The sequence below is a fragment of the Diplotaxodon limnothrissa genome, linkage group LG20 (assembly GCF_057381915.1).
Source record: "Diplotaxodon limnothrissa isolate DT_005_m linkage group LG20, D_limnothrissa_male_GT1.1, whole genome shotgun sequence".
NCBI classification, from domain to species: domain Eukaryota; kingdom Metazoa; phylum Chordata; class Actinopteri; order Cichliformes; family Cichlidae; genus Diplotaxodon; species Diplotaxodon limnothrissa.
This window is the reverse complement of record NC_140615.1, coordinates 25,655,348-25,681,366: the sequence shown is the minus strand read 5'-3', so window position 1 is coordinate 25,681,366 and position 26,019 is coordinate 25,655,348. Positions and strand designations below refer to the sequence as shown.

General features: G+C 41.5%; 1 protein-coding gene across 1 annotated transcript; it reads right to left on the bottom strand.

Moving 5' to 3' along the window:
* Window positions 1-24,211, bottom strand: LOC146611013 (fibulin-2-like). Its single transcript, XM_085344493.1, has 17 exons — window positions 24,155-24,211; window positions 20,509-21,907; window positions 14,191-14,305; window positions 13,691-13,820; window positions 10,820-11,021; window positions 9,363-9,581; window positions 8,527-8,625; window positions 7,943-8,044; window positions 7,069-7,200; window positions 4,799-4,936; window positions 3,326-3,466; window positions 3,031-3,159; window positions 2,408-2,533; window positions 1,915-2,031; window positions 1,680-1,808; window positions 1,216-1,339; window positions 1-572 (listed from the first exon to the last, which is right to left on the bottom strand). The coding sequence occupies exons 2-17, from the start codon at window positions 21,833-21,835 to the stop codon at window positions 215-217; spliced, it is 3,588 nt and encodes a 1,195-aa protein (XP_085200619.1). The 5' UTR covers window positions 21,836-21,907; window positions 24,155-24,211; the 3' UTR covers window positions 1-214.
* Window positions 24,212-26,019: the final 1,808 nt, after the last annotated feature.

Genomic DNA, 26,019 nt, shown 5'->3' with positions numbered 1-26,019 from the left:
TGTGTTGTTTCTGACTAAGACTTTGAATATTTTTTGAAAAGATGTAATTTTTAAGTGGCACAAAGTAGAAAGCTTCTTTCCATAATTTCTATAGCCATGCTTTAATAATAACTTCTGCTGGACATTAGTGACAGTGGTATTGTTAAACAGCGCTAAAGATGAGTCCTAAGGAATTGCTTAAAGGTCCATATTGGCCACAGCACAATTCCAGCTGTTAAAGTAAGTTGCCTGTGATGAAGACGTATATCCTTGCATGGAAGGTGGTAAATGTCCCTTGTCTCCATAGCTTCATCTCTACGTTGATTAGGAAATCCCTGGGACCCTGAACTTGGCGGTTTAAGAACACGGCACCCGTGTAGGCATTCAACTTCCTTGTGCTGAAGTAGTTTTCCTCATTTCCGCTTGTGATACTGACAATGATGTTGTCTCCGGAATAGACAGGAGAGGGTCCGATGCGGAAGATCTGAGCAGGGATGATGATGTTGGATTGGAAGCTGAGGTAGTAGTAGGTGATTCTTAGAGGAGAGTTTTGACACTCCAGGTAGTTAGGACAGCTGATTCGCTCACAGCGCCTATGAGGGAGAAAGAAAGGAAACCTTTTTTTATACAGCAGCTTTATCACCTTCCAATAGCAAGACACTTCAAAATGACTTTAAGACACATTGTTTTAAATGCACACTGGCTCTGCTTTGCCAATGTAGCTCCATATCTGAATTTGTGACAGGTAAAAAAAAAAAACAAACTACATTTCAAAATTATTCTATATTTATTCTGTACTTTGTGTTGTGCATTTGTTCATTCAAACAAGTCATTTTGACTTACAGGACACCCTGTGTTTAAGGTATAATTCTTCTAATTGGTTATCCTTCACACACAGAAGGTTTAAACAAAAGACAGGCTGGGCTTCAAACGCTCACAACCAGACCTGTGCACCTGAACTGATCAAAGTAGGGATATGCCATCCAAGTGACATCATACACAGCCTAGAGTAGAAAAAACTGAACAGAAAAAATTGAAAATTATAATGATGACCTTCTGACTGAGAGGGGTTATTTGTGCTGAGCTGATTTTTCAACAGTTGAAGTGATCCTTCCTAAAATTATGCAACTGCCTATGACCTCCCCTCCCACCCGGCCCACCCAAAAAAACCATAGACACTGTAAATTTTTACAAAGACCAAATGAATAGAATTCTTTAAGGCATGTTTTGACTTACGTGTCAGACACTTTTCGGTAGTTTGCCGAACAGCTAAAAGAAAGGCAGCGGTACCCTCCTTGAATGTTGTAGCAGGTCTCAGCTAAGGAGCAGTTATTGGCCCCTGTGGCACACTCATCGATATCTAAAACAGACAGTTTATGCACAAGAGCTGGTTTAGTCACCGACTTGGTTAGTCACAGGGTAATGGAGGGAAAAAAATGTCCTTGTGGGGAAAAAAGACTATTCAAGCAAAAAATCGAATTAGTTTGACAAGATTTTTAGGCCAATAAAGTTTTACAGGCTGTGTAATTACTGCACCAACCAACAATTATATTTATCTGAGCAGAACCATTAGTGTATGCTATGTAAGTGGGTGCTGAGCCATTTTTAAAGTCAGTTTCAGGGCGAAGCTCGATGGGGCACACTTGCTCTGAGGCGGCTGCAGTACAGTGAGCGCATGCATGTTGTGGAGAGCTATTCACCTCTGCAAGATCGTCCATTTGGAGACATGGTATACCCATAGTCAGGGCAAGCACACTTGTAACTGCCTGGAATATTCACACACTTATAGGTGCACAGATGGCCAATGCTTTGGGAGCATTCATCAATGTCTGCATGACAAGGAGAATAAATCATGTCAAATTGATATATAAACTTGTCTAAACAAACGTTTTGTATAAACACGGTGCTTGCAATGTGTAATAGAGCATACTGCACCTTCACAGGTGTGGCCATCCTCCTTAAGGTAGTAGCCTTGTCTGCAGTAGCACTGGTAGGAACCATAGACGTTGGCACACTCCTGACTGCATAGGTTGGCCAGACACTCATTCACATCTGGGGATTAGAGGTTAGAGCTCATTACTGTCACAACTGACTTGATCAAAGCAGTTTCAATGTTTTTATCCCAACATATAAACAAGATGTTGTTATGAAGCCAATTATGGTTTTAATGGTTCCAGCTTGAAGGCATGGCATGATACACAGTACAATACACTAATGCAGCTAACCAGCACATGTTGTGCTGTGCCCAGCTTTCACATCAGCTCAGCCTTACAGCCTGTCTATCAATGCATACAAGCATGGTGTCTCAATAAATACACAAGAACACATATTTTTATGCACAAATGCACAAAAATCTACAGTGACATGTGTCAGCATGCACAGACTGATGCAAACACACCCGTACAGGCAGACATTAACACATACACACCTTCACAGTTCTTGCCATCACCAGATAAGCGGAAACCAGAGGTACAAGAGCACTCATAGGAGCCTGGGGTGTTCTCACAGGTCTGGGCACACAGACGGCCTCGGTAGCTCCAACACTCGTTTATATCTGAAAGAAAGAGGCAGCATCATCATCATACTTAGGTGAGTGCACTTTGTGTTTGTGAGTTTGCATCCATGTGTGCAAGTGCGTGCACGCAACCAGGCATGTGCAGTTTTGTTGTCCTGCACAAATACGTACGTGCCTGTGTGTGCTTGCGTGCATGTTAACGAGAGTGCGATGTGAGGGGACCATCTGTCTGCTGATAGTCTAAACACACGAGCAGAGTCCATTATTATGAGAGTCACAACACAGTGAGTCCCGAACAGAGGGAGCAGTGGCAGGATAAGCCGGGGTGGGACAAAGTCCTCTGCTGCAGGAGACGTGATGGGTAGCTCAGCGGCAGAGGCCAACAGCAGAGGCTGGGAAACAGCAGCAGCTCTCCCACAACAGAATAATAAATAGGGGGAGAAGAAGAGGCAGCCAAACCAGAGGGATTGCTGTACAGTGGCACAAGGAAAAACAGGAACTTTTTCTTCAGATTACATATGTAATGTCCTTCATACCTACACACATCCTTCTGAATGAATCATACTGATAGCCTGTTCGGCATTCACAACGATACGAGCCAGGTAAATTGTGGCACAGCTGGCCTTCTCCACATCGATGTACGTTGCTCTGACATTCATCCACATCTAAAAAAGGCATCATTTATAAACCAAAAAAAGGAAAAAAGGCAGAAATTATATTCATGAATAGCATTTGTTTAAACAAGACACGCATACAAGACATGTTGATTTTGACCTTAAGTCTGCACATGTAGGGTTGTTTGTTTACGATGCGTTTCAATACGAATCTTACCAACACATCTGGACCCATCAGGACTAGCATGATAGCCACGGCTACATGTTATCTTTCTGTTGCAAATGTAGGATCCCATTGTGTTGATGCAGTTAAATCCTGGACTGCACGGCTGGGTCAAAGCACCACACTCGTCAACGTCTGGCATTGCGGACACCACAGGGGGGAGGAAGATACGTTTTAAGAAAGGCAGGAGAAGAGGAAAGCCCCAAAGGCACAAAGACAAGGGTCCTGAGACCAGAGTGCAGCTTTTTAGCCACACTGTACAGCTGTGATATCAAAGCAACCACACATCACACAGTTGCATTCCTCTGGATAACTTTGTTGTTGTTTTGTGTGTGTGTATGTGTGTGCGTGTGTGTGTCAGAAATTTTCTCCATTTTCTCATTTCTCAGAGCATTTCTTTCACGCTCCTTTTATAGCGGCGTCTTCTGCCTCGACATGCCTCAGTTCCTGCCCCTGGGGGCTAATTCCACAGCATCAGTTTGTACTGGAGGAGGACATAGGATTGGCTTTTATCCACCCTTTGCAGCCCCTAACAGCAACTTCTCTGATCTCATGTCTGTGTGGCATTTAACCCCTCTGTCACTGCAGACCTGCTGATTCACCTGCATGACAAACAACCGTGCATCTTCCCGCACTATGATTCACCTGTGGAGGAATTTCTGTTGGTGCATCTGCCCGGATTCACTCATTTGTTTGGAAACAAGATAAGAAATCTCTTTAAAAGGAAAAAAAAGAAAAAACAAACGATGAAAAAAATTGTTATGGTTTGCCAATTTTAATGACTTCTCTCTGTGTGTCTCTTTTTCCTTGGCATCCTTTGTTTAGTTTTACCCGTTTAAGTTCTCTACATATTTATGGCTCACGTCTTCTGATTATCTTTTGTCAGTCTGTGTTGCCAGCATTCCCTGGCTGGTCTTTACCCCATGTTCCTGTGTTTTGGATTTAGTTTCCTTGCATCCTTGTTGTCAGTATTTGGATTTGTCTTTCTGAATTTTTGGACCATCTTCTGTTTGAGCAACTCCCCGATTTTAACCCAAGTTTTGTTCATTTAGTTTTATTTTGTTCATATGTTTATTCATCTTATTAGTAGTAGAACTCAATCAAAATAAAAATAAAAAAAAATATATAAGCAGAATATTGAGGAAAAAGGTCTTTACAACTAGTCTGAGGCAGAGGATCTTGTTTTGAAACAAATGGAAAAAATAAAGCAAAATAAAAACATATCCAAAGACAAATATGTGATTAAAATCTGCAGCAATATTGATCATTTTGGAGTTGGACAAAACATAAGAGAAAAAGGTGAAACTGATGATATGTGTCTCTGTACATGTAGGAATGTTGTATGAAATTATATCTTTTGCTCACTTTTTGTAATAAATAAAAAAATTTCTATTACACCTGTAACCGAGAAAACACAGTGAACAAAGCGCTGCAGGTCTAGCAAGGACATTTTTTGGTTTCTCTTACCTACACACCTGCCCTGCATGTTGTGGCTAAAGCCCACAGGACATCGAGTTTTGGGGTTGCATCTGAAAGAGCCCTCTGTATTCACACACTCAAAGCCATCTCCACAGTTATGGGTTCTCTGCGCACACTCATTGATGTCTGTGGGAGAAGAGAGGGTTTAATGGAGAGAAGATGTAATAGCACATTTTACCACTGGATGGCACTCTGGTTAAACAGCAGATCGAGTGTTTGACTTTTGCTGCTGTTCATTCATCATAAAGCACTCTAAGTCAAGGCTAAAAGAAGTAATTACAACTTGGAAATCATATGTATACTAAAAAGCTGTCATGGACAAAAGACCTTTCAGGTATATTAACCTGATTAGCACATCTAGTCAAACCAACACAAGTCTCCTGTGCATTGCATGAGTGAACACCGCGTTATATTCCCCGAGAGTCTCACAACACCTGTCTACTCAAAGATTTACCTGCTGAAAATCAGCTTTTCACATCTGCTGCCACGGTGTGAAGCAAAGCTGGAGGGAAATCATACTCTCAAAATATTTTAAAAAAAGAAAATACTGATGTGTTTGTGTATGTCTGTGCATGAAAACGTTCACAGTAGTCTTGTGTTTTCAAGTAGGTGTGCAGTATTTCACCACTGCAAATGTTGTACAGAGGCCTAAACTAGTTCTGGCAGCCCTGCAGACACAGGGTAGGTCTCTAAACAGCAGATAGTGATTGAGCATCTCGCTCCTGACACAAACCTGGCAGACTCAGCAAGAAGCTGAGTGAGCCTGACACCAACAGAAAGACAGAGAAAAAGCAGGAAGCAGGATAAATGTGTGAGAGACTGGTAGTGATTTCCCCTCGCAGTGAAGTCAGAGGGATCAAGGAACCTTGAAAGGTCAAAGACTCCGCATGCTGCTGCGAGAGACGATTTAACCAGTCAGTTTTCTCAGTGTTTCACTTAAAAATTAAAAACAATACTACTAAATACTGCAGAGTTAGGTAATGCAGCCATGTTCAGAGGTCACATTTTAAAAAAGTTATTTTGACAAATTCTTGTTAATGTTTTCTAGTTTTATTCTCCCCATCCTGCTCTGGGTGCTGAAAATGAGAAATGTAATTTTTGCAGTGGAACGCTGGGTTAGCTGTGGGCTACATATGTTTTTAATCTCCTAATATTAAAATAATTTGCACTACAGAAAATCATGCTACATTTGCTGCTAGCTGTCTCTGTTTGCAGCTACAAATGCGCAATCGAGTGCTTTGTATTTGATAATGGGAAAAGTCTTTATTTGCTCATCACGAACCAAGATTTTCAAAATCAACGGCAAGACAGCGAGCACTAATGCAAGATTGCACAATTAATTTTCTGGTCTTAACTGAGTCATTCACTTCCCAGATGAGGGAAGAAAGCATTTGTTTCTTTTTGAAGGCTGAATGTGCTTCATTTGTGTGAGGAGGCTAAATGAGTGTTTCATTATAGCATTCGTGGTAAGACATTAAGTTGGAATAAGTAGCACGGCATAAAGACGTTTTTGCATTATCTTACCTAGGGTGAAACAGCCACATTCTTGGCACATTGTGTGACAAATTAAAAGAAAGAAAAGGTCTGTGTGCTTTTGACAGACTATCATTAATTTTGCTGGTCTGATTGCTCCCAACCCGCTTTGGATAATGTTGTTACTTCAGAGCCAATGATCTGTTTGGAGGCTTACTTTCTTCTTAAATGCTCGTTTTGCCCGACTGAAGATCCTTTACATTCACAAGGAATGCGGATTAGCTGACTGTCCTTGCTCGAAATCCATCTGCAGTTTCAAATGCTACTAATACTGATCTTAGAGGCCCTTCTTCCTGAACACTGCTGGTGCTTTATGAAGGAGACCACTGCACAGGCCCAATTTATGGTGCATGGAAATAATGAGACGCATAGGGAGGTTTACTATTTCATACCAAAGTTGGGCACCACCCACCCTTGAGCCTGGAAGCTCTTCATACAGTTAGCAGCAAGAAATACTATAGAAAAAGGTAGATTCTTCATGTTTTGTTGTTTTGGGGTTTTTTTGTTATTCAAGCTTACTGTGTGCTTAAAATGTCATAATTACAGGGTGATTTTAAGGTGAAGGGCGAATACTCATAAGGCTTATAAACACTGGAACAGTGCAGTTTCATTACATTGTAATAACACAGTAGTTCACATACTCCCTTGCTGCCATTTACAATATATTCACTGTGGATGTAAGTAAATACATTGATGCTGGTTAATGCTGATAAGGTGTAGTGTACCTTCACAAATGTCATTGTTGATCTGGTATCCAGGCGGACAGGTGATCAGTCTCTGACAGACATAACTCCCTGCAGTATTCATGCAGTGCTCATTCAGCTGGCAGGCATGTGGAGACAAACACTCATTTGTGTCTGGATTTTGAAAAGAAAAGAATCAGGACAAATGTGAGAGTGTGAAGAAAGAGAATAAACAATGAGAAGATGCACAGATTTAGAGAAACCAGACAAGATGTGGGGAGAAAAAAAATGTCTTTGTCTGGTATCTGACAATCAGCAGTTTGACGCAGACTAAAGAGACAGGTCAGACCCTCCTCCAAGAGAAAGATCAGGAGTAAGACCACTGGGTATAAAATCCACACAATGAGAAATTTGTTGCCACAGTGAGCTGCTGTCACAGTTTGCTGCTGCCAAGTAGAGAACAGACCAATGGTTATAGCTTAAAGACAGATCCCGAGGGAAAGAGCTTACACACATAGTGCAGTAGCTGATCAGACTCAGGATAAAAAGGATAAAAAGTCCATTCTGAATGTAAATAAGAGGTATGGTATGCAGCTGCTAAGCTATATTCTGATAATGCATGGATAGTTGGGATAATCCCTTTGGAAAATCAAAACTTCTCCACTTATGTTTTCTTTTTCTTTTCCAGTTGGTGGCTAAAAGTGAAAGGGATTAAGGGCTGTATCTCCTCTGCAAATCTAGAGGTGCTGATGAGCGGAAGAGACAAAACAGTGGCAGACAGTCTTGCCAAGAAACTTCTCAAATGGAACCAAATGTCTGCGAGCTCAAGAAGAAGACTTAAATGAGTGCTGCAAATGCAAGCCGCTTTCACTTCTTCAAAGGTTTTCTGCATTATTTCAACATTTTACTTCCTTACCTTCACACGAGCGTCCGTCAGCTCTCAAAGAGAATCCTGGCGAGCAGGAGCATCGGGGCTGTCCGCCCACTGGAGTGCACTGTTGCTCACAGATGTTGTTTCCTGAAAATAATGCCGTGTAGTCAGGTCAAATGAAATGCACTGCATTATCATTACACACAGCACTACTTCAGCAGAAACAGTGGAGCGCTTGTGTTGGAGGGGGGGGGGGGGGAAACACTCTGTTTACTGTAATGCCGTTTGCTTATTTTCTTCCAGGTTTCCAGGTTGATTGCTGACCTGGTCATATTCAATTTCATACTATTGGCTCACAGTGTGGTGGACCTCCACCCTGGTGTCATGGAAACCAAACAAGAGCAACAAAATGTGACATGGCACTCATTATGATATGAAGAATGAATTACTAACACCAAAATGCCACTTGTGTTTGACATTTGCAGCACAATCACATGTGATGGAAAGGGAGAGTTATATTCAGCGGCATTAAGGTGGATGTTCCGGTCTCCAGATGAATGAGCGTGCTCACTATGAGCCGCCAGATCTGCAGCTCTCTCTCTCCATTTATCAAGCACTGCATTTCTAACCTTCACAGGGGTCGAGTAGGACTGACGACGGAAGTGGAGAGGTGGGTTCCACTGCTGCTCTGTCAACCTCCTGCAGTCTGTTCTCCTCATCCACCGCCTCTGCACAAACATGAGTAATGTCAAGACAAAAGCGAGGAATTACTCTGTAATCACAAATTCCACCTTTCCATCTACAAAGGTCTTCGAGACTTAGATGTTGTGCAATACCTGCGTTTTAGGATGATATGAGGCTAGTGGCTACGGATGAAAGTTGTAATAGCAATATAGGTGAGACAGGAAAAAACACTGCCTGCAGACAAACATTTGGTTTTATCAGTGAGGCCCATTGCTCACTGTAATTTGCTGAGAGCTCTAGCATTAGTATCCTGTTGAGACAGGCTTCTGTTGGTAAAAGCTAGTGTTGATTAAAGGCCGGTACGTTGCAGTCTTATCTAAAAATACTCCTGAACTGTGAATCTGAGCAGATCTTCACTTTTGTCTTGAAAAAAACAAACATTTCAAACAGCGTGGAAAAACTTTCGCTAAATCCCATTTGACGACAGCAGAGATGTGACTAATTGGCCATTGCTGTCAGTCAGGAAAGGGATGTTGTATGAATAGAATAATTATTATTAGGCACTATCAGGCCTTGCAGACAGGAAGGAACTCAATAGGCCAGGAAAATAATACACAGTGAATGTGTAGATAAATGGGCTCTCTCTGGGATGCATGCAGACTGTAAATCATTGCTTTAAAAAAACAAATGGCAGAGAGAGCCTTTTCCCCATGTGTTGCTATCGCTAGAAAGGTCTTGTGGTATTTAGTGTGACAGAAAAAGATTGGTGATCTTTACTTACCTTGCACGCAAGAGAAGGCGTCCTCTTGCAACACATACCCGGGGTTACACTCACACCGGAAGGAGCCTATTGTGTTAACACAGATGTGGTGGCAGATGTTGCCCTCATATATGAGGCACTCATCCATATCCTCCACCTCAACAGGACTCTCCACCGCATTCTCCCCATTCTGGTCTTGACCAATGGAGAAGGCCTCTCTACGATACGGGCTGTCCGATACTACAGCACAAGGAGAGAACAGCTGTTACTCTCACAAGTCATGGCATATCATCAAGGACAAAACCTGTTAATTACCTGCAATATTTACATGGAACATAGTAGTAAGGGGGATTTATTTTATTAGTTTATTTTTGCAGGGCTGACTGCACAGGACAAAAGTGTGACGGCTGGGGCAGCTGTCGTGTGGTGGAGTGAATGAGGACGCAAGTCGCAGACAGCGGCGGAGGTGCGAGCGAGTTTTATTTACAGTGAACAATAACTAAGGTGAGGGCAGAACAGAACATAAACCTAAACTGGGAAAAACTAATAAACAAACCTGGAAACATAAGGTCAGCGGGAGATACACAGAGATGACACGAAGAACGCAGGGCAGAGAGGGGAGGCGAAAAGCTGACTAACACGGCGCAACACAGACAAACCAACAAGGATCACAGACTGACACCCACTATATATACACACACACAAGGCAATCAGGTAATGGCACACAGGAGGGGAGCACAGCTGATCCTAATTCACAAGACGACAGGAAGACACAAGCTGACACAGTGATAACAGACACAGACCTTCAAAGTAAAACAGGAAATTCACAAAGACAAACTCAGGGACACGAACAGAGCACAGGAGGGAGAACAATAAAGCGCTAAACACAAGAACCAAACCCAAAGCACTAATACAAAATAAGAATTAACACAAAACACAAGATGAATCCAAAATGAAACACAAAACGCTGGGTCAACGACCCAGGACCATGACCAACAGTCACATATGACACCGTTCGCATCCCAAACAAGTTCATCGGTGGGCTATTATGAAAATCAATCCAGTGCAAGATGAATAAAATCCACCAAAACACGTGCTGTATTTCTAATTATGCTGAAGATTTAGCCATGCAATGGACTGAACGTCTGTCAACCTATAGCAGCCAAAGAAAATCAGTGTATGGTAACTTCCAATAACAGTGTTTTACTAGAATAGAAATGAATACAGTGCAAGCAGGTACACACTAAATCTCTTATAATTATATTACATTTGGTTATTATATGTTTCTTTCAGCCGGTTTCTTTCTCAATATTGAAGAAATACCATGTTGATAAAAAAGATTGATAAAATAAAATGACCTGGTTTGTTTTTAAAACTGGTGCCAGGCACTGCCGGATTCCCATTAATATTCCTGCTTTCAACCTGCAGCATGCCTTTCACAATGTGAATTCATGCATGTCAATATTTGTTCAGAATACCTTTTTTTGGTGGTGGAGTAAAGTTCAAAGGAGGCCTTTCTCTGATAGTGTGCCGGCCATCTTGATTCACAGTCCTCCCCTCCTCCCCCTCGCAGCAGGTTAGAAAGATGTGTCTGCAGTGAAAATCCAGGAAGTGGTGGGCTTCGCAGCGATGCCCCTCACTGCGAAACTGCAGCCCAAGGGAGCAGCAAGTGCAGCACTCCTGCAATTCACACAAACAGCCTTTGAACGTGAAGTTGGGGTTTATGTAAGTTTTGAAAGTAGCATGGAAACAAGTCTAAAACCCACTTTGTGAAAAACAAAACATACTGTGGTCCATCCCATATTCATGATTTGTTCTCCCGGCAATGTGGGTCTAATGATGGCAGTTTTAATATTTCAACTGGTAGGTCAGCTGCATTGCCAAACAGGGAAATTACATTTTTTTATTAATCTAATTTTTTTTTTTTTACAGAGTATGGTCCCTGAGGATAATGTTTTGTGCTTTTAATGAGACCCTGACATCTCCTCTAGTAGCTCTGCAAATTGTTTTTTTAGTCAAATGTTTGAAATGGGACTCATTTCCAGAAACTTGGTGGGCATGCTTGCTGCCTATATAATTAATCTTACATATTTTCCCTTGACTCTTCATAGTGCCAGTAGCTCTAAATTATAGTAAAATATATCGAGATTTGTGCTGTACTTTGTGGATTTGTTTTGCAGAGACCTGATTAATGGTTTCCAGAGGATAAAGACACTCATTGGCCATTTCTTTAGGTTAATTTGTTCAACTGCTCATTAACACAAACATATAATTAGCCAATCACATGGCAGCAAGTGGACATGAAGTTCAAACTGAGCACCAGAATGATGTAGAAGGTGATTTAAGTGATTTTGGATGTGGTATTAGCACTGACAGGCTGGTCTGATTATTTCAGAAACTGCTGATCTGCTGGGAATTTCCCACACAACTATTTCTAGGGTTTACAGAAACTGGTCTGAAAAAGAGAAAATATCCAGTGAGCAGCAGTTATCTGAACAAAAAATGCATTGCTGATGCCAGAGGTCAGATGAGAGCAGCCTGCTTCAAGGTGTAGGAAGGGAATAGTAACTCAACCACTTGTTACAACCAAGTATTGCAGAAGAACATCTCTGAACATACAGCAAAATTAAAATCACACTGGGTGTTACTCCTGTCAGCTTAGAACAGGAAACTGAGCCTACAGTTCACACGGACTCAATGGACAATAGAAGATTGGAAAAATATTGCCCAGCCTGATGAGTCACAGTTTCTCCTGCGTTATTCAGATGTTGTGTCAGAATTTTGTGTAAAAATCACGAAATGATGGATCCATCCTGCCTTGCATCAACAGTTCACGCCAGGGGTGGTGAAATGGTGTGGGCAATGTTTTCACACTTCACACCATCTGAACATAGTTTAAACACCACCGTGTACCAGAGTAATGTTGCAGATGACTGTCTACTCATCTTCTAACGTCTGCATCCAGCAGAGTAACACACCATGTCAGAAAGCTCAAGTCATCTCAAACTGCTTTCTTGAACATGACAATGAGCTCACTACAATCAAATTGGTTTCCATAGCGATCACATCTCAATCCAATAAAGCACCTTAAGGATGTGATGGAGCAGCAGATTGGCATCATAGATATGCAGTGGACAAATCTGAAGCGACTGTGTGATCCTGCCATGACAACATAGACTAAATATCTTCAGCAAGTTCTTCAATTTATGCCACAAAGGATTAGGGTGGTTTTGACAGCAAAAAGGGGGTCTGACCTGTTACTGGCAGGATGTGAGTAGTGAGTGTATACTTGTAATGTTGGCAGTCACCTGAATGTTCCTGACTATTCCTCTGTTGCTACTGTTGCTATTTATGGGCTAGTTTCAGAGAACTGGTCCTAAAATTAATGCTAATCCTAAAATTTCATACACAGATTTATGTTCCCCTCCAGATAAATATCCCTTAACCTTTCCTCTTGTGCCATCATCAAGTCAGATAGTTTTCTCACACCGTGAAAATGAATTAGATTCCCTTAGCCTCAGATGTATTTGTGTTAAATACTCATTTCTAAATTCTTTGAAGACTTTTATTATTGTAAGCATATTAACAGACTCCTGTTAGCATTTAGCCAAGAGTACTGCTGTGCAAGAAATTCACAGAGCCACAAGCTTTTCATCTTGTTGGATTGATCTTTAGTAGTTACAAGTCTGAATTTGGGGCAGCTCTCCCCTTGTGTGTGGGCTCTTACTCGTTTTCCCTCTAGCTCTCAGCAAGATTACTGCTGCAAGTGCCCGGGACTATGGGGAAACATAAAACTGAAGTAATGATTGCTGTGATGTAGCGTGCTTGTAGATGGAATAATATTACTAAAACTACAGGGGTTCCTCAAAAAGGTGGTGAAAGCCAATATTTAACACCTGTACAGTGCCAGTAATGGCCTCACGCTGCTCATGTGCCTCTGAACAGATGGGCTGATTTCCTTCAACAGGTCAGGTAGCAAATGAGTTACTTTGGGCATCTGGACATATAATGGTTACGCAGTCATCGCGAATGGACCTCACTGATTGCCTCAATGTCTCTCCTGCCCTGCTGCTTTTTTGACATCTTTAATTATGACACCATGTTCACACAGTTTCATAGAATCAAAATCTGACATGTCCAATAGCCTAGGGCTGCTGTGAAGATAATAAAGTTTGCAAGACTGTGGGAATCTGAGGCCCTAAATTAGTGTCTAGATTAAATAGGATCATTAAATAAAAAGGATTTGGCACAACACCAGTAAATCTCAGAGGACATCTACAATAAAATAAAATACTGGCAAATGCCGTGCTGAACTGTGTTTGCCAGGTTACCTGGTCACATATACTTGCCTTGTAATAATCAATCCCACATTTATTGCTGGCATCTTCTCTGCACATATTTCCTGCTCTGGCTGCATTCACTCCAGCCAAGCACCGACTTTCTCTCAGGGAACCGAGGCAACACTGTTGTTGGGCAGTCCTGACAGAGAAAAGCACACATGAGAAATGACTGCAGAAATGTCTGGACTGCAACTGTGGCCTTCCAACGGCAACAATTCTTCCAGAGAGTGTTACCACAGAGCTGACAGGACTGTGTTTCCAGGTTTCTGTGAATTCTATTAGATGGAGAAACTGAAATGAAAATCTTAATATTTAGCTCTGAGAATCATTCAGCAACACCAAAGAAAAGTGAGCTAAAATGTGATTAATCATGCAAGAAAACACCTCGTTGTAACGAAATGTGAAAATTACTTTGTCATTATGTCTTTTGTGGCCTTTAATGAGGTGAGAAATATATTCTTCTGATATGTTCAGTGAAGTAGATCGGTGTTACGTAATAATGCCCTTACAAGCACATCGAGTGGATATCTTTTGCGGGTGGTTCCATGTTGTTACAGTGACCATTAGCCGAAGCCCATTTCGCCCCTGTCTCACAGCAGGTTTTCAGCTGCTCCTTGGCAGACACTGTAATAAAACACAAACACCAAGATACAGATTTATCCTACTCAGTGTGCCAGGGTTTCAAGCCACATAAAATAATGTTGACATCATGCATATCGCTGGATTCTAATTGTACATCATTTTTATCTAAGAATCCCGTCAGCGAGATGCTGTAAAAATGTGGTTATTGATATCTGAAATACAATCAAATCTCATCTCCTGCGGGACAGAGTTTGCTGGATTCGGTGACTGCACGCTGAGAATAGCAATTACAGTGTGTGTGTGTGTGTGTGTGTGTGTGTGTGTGTGTGTGTGTGTGTGTGTGTGTGTGTGTGTGTGTGTGTGTGTGCATTTCTTTTCTTTTCAGACTCCTTGACTCTGCTCTCACTTTAAATGGCAACAAAAAGTAGGAAACCCCAGACTCTATAAAATTAGCTTCAGAGTAAAACTGTTCTTTTTTTTGTAAAATCCAGGTTGATGACTGCTGGATCAGAATAAAGGGATAATATATTAGCACTTCATTTTAAGCTGAGAGCAGACAGAGCAAAAACACATGATTCGGTTTACAGAGGAAAAAAAGAGCTTATATGTGTTTCCTGAATAACAGGGAAGCGCATTCCTGTGCTGATTTGTGGCCCCTGCACTACTGTACAAGACAAACCTCTTTGCATTTATGTCTTCTCAGCTTGTCACACCTTGCAAGATTATAAATATCATAAAATTTACACCTAGCAATGGCTATGTTTTCCTTTTTTACTCATCCAGTTAACCCTAATTTTGCAAATAACATGTTCTTATCCAATTTACGTTCAAATTGAGACAAAAAAAAATGCTGCTACCCACTCTATTCAATACTTGACGATATATTTAAGTCAAAGCAACTTGTGTTAACATTTCATCGGTGGTGATGAAAGTTAGCCTTCGTCTTCTGTGCGAGATTAAGTAGTAATCCATTCTGTGTTTTGGAGACAATTCAGTTAAGTCTGAAACAAAGCAGAGGATACTAGAGCATGGTAAAAATGATTTATTTTATTTTTAAAGATTTTTTTAAAAACCCCTCTCAGAGAGCTCTAATTGGTTTCTTGCAGTATGGTCGTTTGGAAAATCAGCCATAAGTAAGGGCAGGGATCATAGAGAGGAAAGACCAAGCAAAAGTCTTTTCTAAAGAGATGATGCTCTGAAGAGAAATCAAGCATGCCTGAAGCCACTTTAGCTTTTTAACTTCCATGTTCACTTATTTTCATTGAACTATTTCTCTCTGACCTACCTGTGTAATAAGGCCCAAGCAATTACTCATAGCGGAGTGAGTGAATGCTGCAGTCTGCATAATTTAAGGGTTTAAAAATGAGGAAATCTAAACCTTGAAAGGCATGATGCCTCTTTGATACACAACTACAGTATCTGTATGTACGCCGTGCAGGTAAACAAGTCCTTTTGAACCTTTCTGGAAGTATATTAAAAGACAGAGAACGACAGGGAACGTAATTATTCACCCTCTCCTTATGCCTCCTATTCATTTTCTCCAAGTGGAATCACTCCACTTGTAACAAACAAGCATAAATTCCACATGTCAAATCAAAATGCAGGATGTATACATACAGCTCATCATCATGTTTCAAAAGGATTTTGCGTCTGTAGGAGATTATGTTTCATGAAAATAGCTACTGGGGGCAAAAACAATGATAAACTATATCAGCCAAACATGTATCTAGTCAAACCAAGTCTCTTCCTTTCTCTCTGACAGTCCTTATAATTAAGCCTGTGTAGAAACATTTTCCATTCAGCTGTGCAATAATTAACTAAGCTAATTATTGTGCTTCCACGACAGCGATTCAAGATGCACTTGAAAGGTGGCTTAGCGTCATCTCTCTGTTCTAGGCTTGTCATTAAATCTGTCCATTAAAGTAACATTAACACCAGATGCTTCACTTTTGTCTAAATCCAGAACTGGTGACATCACACCCTCTGAAAATATGAAGCTACAATAACAACCAAAATGGGCAACTCTCAACATGTCTGGAGGTGTCATAAAGCAGTGCGCTGCCACTAATCAAGGCTCGCGTGTCTCTTCTTTTGTGCACTTGGACAGGTGGGCTGAAGAGATCAGGACCAGCACTGAGGAAAAACAGCGCATGCCAAAGGTCGCCGACATGCAAACTCATGAGGCTGAACATGCCAGATGATTTAGGCTGAAAGCTTAAAAGCATGAGGAGATGTGTGTGTGTGTGTGTGCGTAGGTTGGGGTTAAGCACCCGAGGAGGTGACACAATGTTCTTCCCCACTTCTACACGAGTACTTGCAGAGATATCGTGTCTTTTGAAACACACAGTCGCTATCCAAGAACAGCTGGCCGTGACATAACAGGGATGACTCGCATGCTATGATTTCATTTCCAAAACAGACATTTCAGGTTTCAATTATTTGCAACTTTGGCCTTAATTTCCCCCGAGACTGTGAGCCAATAATCCCACGATTATTGGCTCACAGACTTGTAGTCATGGAAGCCCTGAAGGGTTGTCACATTGTTTGATAGTTTTGCACAGTAAACCCCAATCCAATTACACCTCCTTGTGGTAAAATAATCTGAGTGAAACATTAATACACACTTTCCAGGGTTGCCACTATTTGCTGCATTGAATTACTTTGAATTATAGCTTCCTAATGTTTCCCAGTGTTAACACCCATCATCACAGCCCACACATTTTTGTGTATTTTGAGTTATAAACAACATCTGCATCAGTGTACATTCCTCAGCATACCTCTATCAAATTATTTTCCACCGTCTTGTAATTTGAACCTACTTTCCCCTCCCTCATGGAGCCTTATGGATTCCAAGTTATGTTCACAAGCCATAACACAGGAAATTTAGCCATGTTTTGCCTGAGGAAATCTTTGGACCTGACACATAGAAATAACAGCAGGGAATAATTCATACCTAATTTGTGCTTTTCAATTTTTAAAAGTCCCATTAGAAGTAATTCTGTTTCTGCATTAAAGTATAAATGAAATATTTTGTGTAAAAGAATGTATGGACTGGAGGTGAAATAGTCAATTACTTCTTGGATTACATGTATTTGTTCATATGCGTATATGTTTATGACAGAACTGCAAATGGGTGCAAGACACAAACCTGTTATTTTTCTACAATTTATCACCAATCTCGCTTTACTTATGCTGTGGGTGAGTTTTATGAGTGGTTTCCAGCATCTGGAATTTTTTTAAAAATATATTTATAATCATGGGTGACATGAGGCTCAGGCGGTTTTTTAGTAAGCGGATGATGCGTATGGGAGACAAGCCAAAATTAAATGAACTGAAAGATACTTAGATTAATTATCTTCTTCAAACTGATCTTTACAGAAGTTGGAATGAACTCTCACGTAGCCAATTCTGGATTTCACCCGCCTTTTATCCTAAGGAAAATTATACATTTCCCTTCCCCATGCCCACATGCAAGATGTTGTGACAGTTTTGTTGGCAAAAACAAGCACTACTCCACGTTATTTCACTTCACCTCTTATATTTCTTCGTCCTTTACTCTTGTGCCTTATCCACAGTTCCCGTTTTGTTTTGTTTTGTGGTTTGTGTTTGGTACAGCAGGAACGAAAGTTAGTGAGAGTAAATTTGTGCAGAGGTGCGCTTCAGATGGAGTGATTACTGGGAAGATTACTGGGAAACCAGCATCCTCGTGAGAGATGGGTAATCACATGGACTCATGAGGGAGAAGCAGCAGCGCCTGGCAATCAAGCCATAACAGTAGGCTCATTCATCAGATGGGTATTATGCTGCACACAGGTACAACCCCCAAGAAATCCTAAACCAGGTTAGCCCCGCATTTAAACAGTCTAAACAATTCCACCCTCCTTCTGAGCACATTCTGGATCTGTCTGGGAAGGAAAAAAGGCAAATGAGCAGGAGTTATTGACTGAAGAAAAGCACAAACACATTTGTCTTGGGCCGCAGCAAAGGCAACTCATTTATGTTTTGTGAAAAATGTCCGTGTTCTTGTTATTTATGTTTTCTCTTTTGCTGTCTAAATAACTTTGGCATCTTCAGATAATTGCACTGATAAAAAGGCATTAGTCAGGACTCTTATCAGCTGGGATTTTTCCTGCTTGTGTCATGGATCGCTGTGTGGCAAGCAGGAGGAGGACCCAAATGCAAAACTCACAGACACGGGGATGAACTTAAAGAACACAGCTTTAATGCTGGCACGGCAGAATACAGGAAATACAGAACTAACTGGGAAAAAGTAAACTAACATTCGCAGGAAGGCACAGGGAGATCCACACAACATGAGGGACGACGTCACGCTGAACAGAGGGAGACGCAGACAGAAATACACAGAGGGTTAACGAGGAAAGTGGGAACACACGGGGAACACAGGTGACACTGATAATCATAACGAGACAGGGCGGGGTGAACTGAACATGACATGTACGGGCGTGAGAGTCACAAAGTAAACAGGAAGTGCACAGAGGTTCAGACCGGAGGAGAGAGAGCACGGGGAAAACACAGACATAACGGGCTGGGAAAACATGAAACAACCACAAAGGGAGACGAGGGCTCATAAATACATAGAGGGCACACGGGGGAAGAGAGAGCACGGGGAGAACTTAGACATAATGGGCAGGGGAAACATGGAATAAAACATAAGGAGAGACGAGGGCTCACAGATACACAGAGGGGCACACAGGGGGTAAAAGCCATGAAGGGAAAACACTTAGGGAACAACACAACAGGGCAACTCAGAAAACATGGCCTAAGCAAGGAACAAAATACAAACATACAAGAAAACTAAGAACACTGGGCCAACATGGCCCAGGACCATGACAGCTTGTGCTTGAAGTGTCACCAAACTGGACGTCTTCCTTTAGTCCAGTCCAGTGAACTCTCACTTCATTCCATCATGCAAACTGAGTAGCCAGACCAGTTAGTTCGAGCTCCTTATTGCTGGTGAAATACTATGCCCACTTAGACTTTCAGCTGTGTTGCATTATGTTTATCTTCTGTCTGTAGTGTCTTAAAAATTTCAATGTAAGGATAGACGACTCACATCCTGGACACCAGACTACCTATGGATACAAATAAAGTAACCTCTCTGTACATGAGCTTTACAGTTAGTTCTTGAAGTGCGCTCCAACAGAAAAACCACATAGATGCATTCTGCATATATTGTGCATACCTGTAGGGGCCAGGCGCTGAAAGGAAAAATTGGTTCTGACAGGTCTCAACAATAAATCATAGAGTTGGAAAGTAGCTTAACTACACACCTTTCAATGGCAGTTTGCTGGACAAAACACCAGGAATAAGTAAGATTTTTTAAAAGCTTCTCCCCTTTTAGGCATTTATAATTTAGTTCACCCACCTCATATAGGAGATCTATAATATAGTGAACCCACCAGTGCCTTAAAGCCATAAAGCGTGTAAAAAGTAGGTTTTCCTGAAATGAAATTCTTCACTAAACTCAAAGCAATATAAATTTGGATTATTAAATTGTAATTATTTTTTTGATTTATTGCATATATGTAAACTAACTTCACATATTCCTAGTGCTGTGTAACTTGCCTTTGACAAACTTCATCGTCTGCTTTCTATCCAGTACTCTGACCAGCAGTATATGCACCGAAGGGGAACTGATCTGTTAGAGAATATGCTAATAAACACATGAAGGATTTAAGCAAGTGGTGTGGTCTCACTGGAGCAAAGCAGGGAAAATATGAGACACAGACTTATTCGAAGCATTATGATGTAATCATTTTTTGTTTAAAGCAGTGCCTGGCTTACTCTTTGTTGCTGTTTAGAAACCTCTAGAGAAATAAAAATAGCATTTTCTTAATGTGAATGTATGAAAATGAATATATACTAGATATAGTAATTTTCCCTTCTGAGTAAGGTAGATAAATGATATCTTGGGAGAACAATCTTTCCACGAACAATTGTTTTTCCTGGATCCCTGCCAGATAAAATAGAGTGATTATAAATTCCTCCTGAAAAGAGAGAGGATGTGAGAGAAGGAAATGGAGATTTCCTTTGAAAGAGTACATCAGTACATCATCACGGTGTGATTTATTTTGAAGCAGGCCTTGAATGCATCAAAAACATTTCATGTTTCAGATTTGTTTTAAATTCAATACCTTCAATGAAAATTCACACAAGTAGGGATGCTTTGATTTATCAGGTTAAGGTTAGGATTACTTAAAACTGTGCGTTATATGTTAACTTACTTTCTGTGTAGGCCTCAGCATCTCGAGTCTGATAGCTGCTGAGTGTTTGAGGTTGTCTTTGATGCTCCTCGCCTTCCTCTCTCATCCTGACTGGAGCTCTTCTAGTGGGACTGAATTGAACTGTAGGGTATAACTGTCGTTCCTCTTTACCAATCAGCTGCCTGTGCTCCACTGCCTTTTCATGTCCTTTGTTGGAGACAGAACGGGGGTCGCCATGACTTTGTCTGTTGTGGCCAAAGGGCCGGCTGTTGGTACGCGCAGTGCGTGCTGTGTCTCTTAGAGTATCCTGGCCCGCTCTGTTTCTGTGACTGCCATGTTTCATGGGTCTTTCTCCAGTTTCCTGTTGTGGCCTGTGGTGCCCGGTGGTCACTATCTGTGTGGCAGTAGTTGCCTTTGGTGATGATGTTTTGTTTTCACCTCCTGTGGTAGTTGGATCCATATTATGAGTAACCTCATCCTCTGTGCTCCTTTGTGTGTTTGGGCTTTCTTCTTGTAGCCTGTGTCTCCTTTCATCATGAGAGCTGAGGCTAGTGGAGCTTGACTCTGGGTAAGCTGGTGGTAATGTAGTAGATTCCAGTGGTTGGGCCAGATTTTGGATAGTGGAAGATGTTGGCTCTGCCAGAGTATAGTCATAATCCTCTGTGCCAAAACTGGGTGGGTCCTGCTTGTACAGCGGTAGAGTGTTTTCCCTCACCAGCTTGGAAAATGGTTCTGCAAGACTCGTTTGTTGGCTGTTGCGATTGCCTCGAAAGTCTCTCAAAGGATTGTTGTTCTCTGTAGTTGTTACCGACATGGGCTTATTAACACTGCGGTGGTCACAGCCAGGGATGGGTGAGCACATTAACCTTCCACCTTCATCTGGACAGTGGCAAACTTGGCAATGATCTATCTGAAAGGAGTGCCCCGCTTTATACTTCTTGTTGCCATGGGCACAGCCAATACGACCACACTGCAGACATCCATCTGCAGGTTGTAAAATGTCAATGCAGTTGGGGGAAATTTCAGGGCATGGAATGAAATGACAGCTTATCTTCCCTCCTCCCTGAGGACAGGAGCACTCGGTACTTCCGAAATCCACAAAGTAAGATTTCCCCTCTGGGACTTTCCCATCCCTGAAGCCTGCTTTCACACAGTCATAGTACTGGTAGCCCTCACAGGTGCAGCCGTTTTGTATACATTTAGGACAGCAAGCACCTTTTTCTAAAACATTTTCGATGCAGTTCTGGAGAACAGGACAGTCCACGCCTGTGCAGTCTCTCTGGCTTAGACAGACGTCCACGTACAAAATCATCGAACATAGAAACAATGTTGCTCTTTGCATGTTCATTTTCGATTTTTTTTTTGTATTCACTTCTTCAAAATAAGCCTCCAAATGACAAGGATGTTTGCATTCTTTAGCCTGTAAAAGTAAACAGTGATTATTGATATAAATTTCACAGCTATTATCAGAAGCATATTTTTCACTTAATGACCTGTCTGTTTTCATTTGACAACATGCCAGATGTACATATTTTCCATGCTTAATGTTTTGGCACCAGGGAGGGTGAAAGCTGTGGTTTATATTTTGATTGCACATGGAAATTTGGCAAACGGTGATGTTGAGGGAAATATAAACAATAATACGCCAGCTACATTTCTCAGTGCTTGAAAAAAAAATGTTGTTCAATAACAAAAACACCCTTCATACAATACAATAGTTCAGTATTCAAAAATCTGTCATCTGAGTGTCTGAATGCATGTAGTATATTCTTAAAAGTCCTGTCTGCATCCCTAGATTATGGTGGATATGTTGACCGAGTCACTTGCTGATATCTTTCCATAATAATTGTTTTCAGCAAACTGTGCTCTTGCTGCTGCCTACACTGAATTAATATTTTAAGTACATCAGACACGTTGATCTATACAAAGAATTATACAGGAGCTATAAATGTTTTTCATTAAAGATCTGGAGCCTTTTCTTTGTATACAATACAGTGCAGAGACAGAGTGGCAAGATGCAGTCAGAGTGTGTCAAGCCTGATCCTGTGAGAAAAGTGATGTGACTTCAGATCAGAGAGCATACTGAAAACCAGGTGGTTTCTATTTTACTTTTCCTGTTTTTCCTCTCTGCTTGCTCTAGTGCCAAGCGCAAAACACTTATGTGACATTTCCTACTAAACAGTATGATTTTAAAATTAGAGAATAGCCCAAAACTGTTCTGCATGACAAACTTGTCTTAAGCGATTTCCTGCTGAAATGTTTCTAACTTAAACAGAGTTCTTCCTGAAGCTTATTCTGGCTGTAGCTCAGGTGGCAGAGCAGGTCAGCCACTAATCAGAAGGTCGGTGGTTCGATCCCAGGCTGCCTCCGGGCAGCCTCACCTCTGTCAGTGCGCCCCAGGGCAGCTGTGGCTACAATGTAGCTTGCCATTGCCAGTGTGTGAATGGGTGAATGACTGAATGTAGTGTGAAGCGCTTTGGGGTCCTTTGGGACTAGAAAAGCGCTATACAAATGCAGGCCATTTATCACGTTTGCACCAGCAACATTGTGGAGCAGATCCCCACCCAGTGAAGAGCTGCTGTAGAGGGTACGTAAGAGTGTATGCTCAAAGGTGACTTTTTCTTAAGGATAAACACCTGACTTGGGTTCGATGCTATCTAAACATAAATCTTGTTGTAAGTTTGTTTTCATGTAACGTTGAGTAACTATTCAAAAAATATGAAATGCATCTACGCCAAGGTAATAAAATGAAGTCTAGATGTAATCACAATGGATTCCAGGTCAATAATGTGACATCTGTTGCCATGTCTTCTTTTCATAATTCAGGCACAGGCAGAACAACAAAGTGCTTTGCAGCTCCATTTAAAGAATCAATGATGTCTTTGTGCTCCTGCTGCAAAATCATTTTACCAGATCTTACAGCCTCTAACCAGCACTCTGTTGTGGTGCTTTAGCAGTGTTGAACTCAGCCCTAAAAGTACTAAAGCTTCTGCCTGTTTGTCTATAAAACCCATAGTAAGTGAAATGGTAAGTTAAACATGGAAAGGACCACTGATAAGGAAATCATAATGTTGAAAAATAGTCTGTGGGCCGGTGTGTTCGGCTCAGGTTCGGTTCGGCTCAGAAAATGTCCTGCAAAGCATTTCAATCTGTGTGTTTTGCCAACGCAGTAGCCAAAAGTTGACCTTTACCCTTGTGCCCACCGAGACACGCGCGCGTGCACGCAAAAACTTGTAAAAACCGCTTTTGCCCTCTGCGCAGAAGCAAACGCGCTGACTTGTCATAATTTAAACGTTTCCCTGATGGTTGATAAAACAGAGTGTCACACCTATTAAAGCAAAGCACAAACTTCCAAATCATTTACAATCATTTGTGATGAGCAACACCCCGCCTTAGAGGTGCCTTGACTGAACGTCTCAGTCACAGAGCCGCACATAAAGATTACATAACCGATGCTTTAATTCATTCATCAAATTATCCGGTCAGAACAAGAAACGGCAGTCCAAAACACTTAAACTAATATTAGCTGTAATTAGACTGTGCAATACACAGTTTAATTTAAGCGTCTGTTCATATGCTCACGTCATGTTTCATGAGATCTAAGTGAAAATCAAAAGAAACTCATGTTTGCAAGTACTTTTTCAGTTTTATTTCTAAAAGTGCTTACCTCGCGTTCCAGGATCTTGCAGCGCTGGTGTGCTTCTGAGCAACAGTTGTGCGTAAAGTTCGGGCTCACTCTTTGGATGGGAGCGCCTCCGCTCTCTTTTTTGGGGAAGGGCGGGACAGACTGCTATAGAATTATTTCCACCTTTTCCCAGCTTTTTCAGCTTCCTTTTGAGCATAATGATTCAGCCAAAGTACAAGAAATGACAACGCTAAAATGTGCTTTGCGAGGAAAAAAATTAAGGAAGTTGAGGTTGTGTAAGCCTGTTTGGAAATGCAATCCAATGACGACAATGAAAAAACAGTGCCGAGTATGATGTGGTCTTATATGAATATAAGGACGATTTAAACATCACGTTTGTTCTTTGTTTTGTAGGTATTGCACAATTCACCTTGAAATCCTGTACCTTAGCAGCCAGATTAACACGTTTACTCACAAGCAAAGCTCATACCAGCATTATAGACATCACATGTTGTCTGTGATCTTTTTCAATGGGGTTTTAGAGAAAGCTGTAAGTGTATTACAGCTTAAATTTTTCAGACGGGATAAAAAAGGACTCCTCTGTGAATTCTATCTTTTCTACGTTTTCGCTGTTGTTGTTTTTTCCAGTTTAAACTTAAGGAATCACAGAGTCACTTTAGGAATAAAAACAAACAAAAGCTGCCTGGTTTGGTGAATAGACTGATCAGCCAAGCGGATGGGCAAGTGGCCACTTTGTTTCAGGGCCCTCCCTTGACTAATCAATGACATGGATGAGACAGTTGCCCTATTATTAGTATTCTCTGCTTATTATAATCAAATGCAGGTACATTTGCACAAGTCACACTCTTGTGTGACCTCCCAGGTTCTTATATGTATGTCCTGCTCAAATGAAATCTTTATGTCTCATCTAGTACACAGTTCAGAATAACTACTCTGCTTTACGTCTTTGTGACTTCTTTACAGTGCATGGATCACAGAATCCAAGGAAACAGCGCATCCAAGTCCTTGACAGCCCATTTAAATGTGGTTGCACAACTTAGATTAGTGCATGAGTCAGCTACAATTTTTTTTTCATGGGTCAGTGATATGATCTCATCCAGAACGCCTGGTAGGCAACTTGTGTTATACCCCAGCAGGAGAAACATGTATGACGTCCACTGGACTCAAGTTCATCCTTGAACTGACCCACACATAAGATAATTAAAAATCAGAACAAATGAGTTAAGTGGTTGGGGAGCTATTCTGCAGAGAGACTGTTGTCACTGTCATGGTCCTGGGCCATGTGGGCCCAGTATTCTTAGTTTCTTGTATTTTTGTATTTCGTTCCTTATTTAGGCCATGTTTCCTAAGTTGTCCTGTTGTGGTGTTCCTTATTTGACTTCCCCTTGTGACTTTTATCCCCTGTGTGCCCCTCTATGTATCTGTGAGCCCTCATCTCCCCTCCTTGTTTCATTCCATGTTTCCCCAGCCCACTATGCCCGTGCTCTCTCTCTCCTCCTGTTTGCACCTGTGTACTTCCTGTTTTACTTTGACAGTCTCCCGTCAGTGTTGTTTACTCCTGCCATGTCTTGTTATGTTTATCTGTGTCAGCTGTGTTCCCATGTGTGGCCACTTCCCCTGATCATCCCTCTTGTGTATTTAGTCTCTGTGTTTCATGTAGTCTGTGTCGCGTCGTCTGTGTTACCACCCCCTGTGTTCTGTATCTCCAGCCATAGCGTTTCCTTAGTTTATGTCCAGTTTAGGTTTCTGTTTGAACTATTACTCTTATGCTGCCCTCACTCTGTTTTGTTCCTTTCATCAGCCAGAATAAAAGGCTCGCTTTTGTTTAACTCCACTCCTGCATCCTCACTTGTGTTCGCTCCTGGGTCCACCACACACATTTCCGC

Coding starts and splice junctions, on each gene's coding strand:
- LOC146611013 (XM_085344493.1), bottom strand. CDS start 21,835: ATGAACATGCAAAGAGCAACATTGTTTCTATGTTCGATGATTTTGTAC. Junction 8,045..8,526: donor CCTACTCGACCCCTGTGAAG/GTTAGAAATGCA, acceptor CATTATTTTCAG/GAAACAACATCTGTGAGCAA. Junction 1,340..1,679: donor AAATGGACGATCTTGCAGAG/GTGAATAGCTCT, acceptor TGTCTGTTTTAG/ATATCGATGAGTGTGCCACA.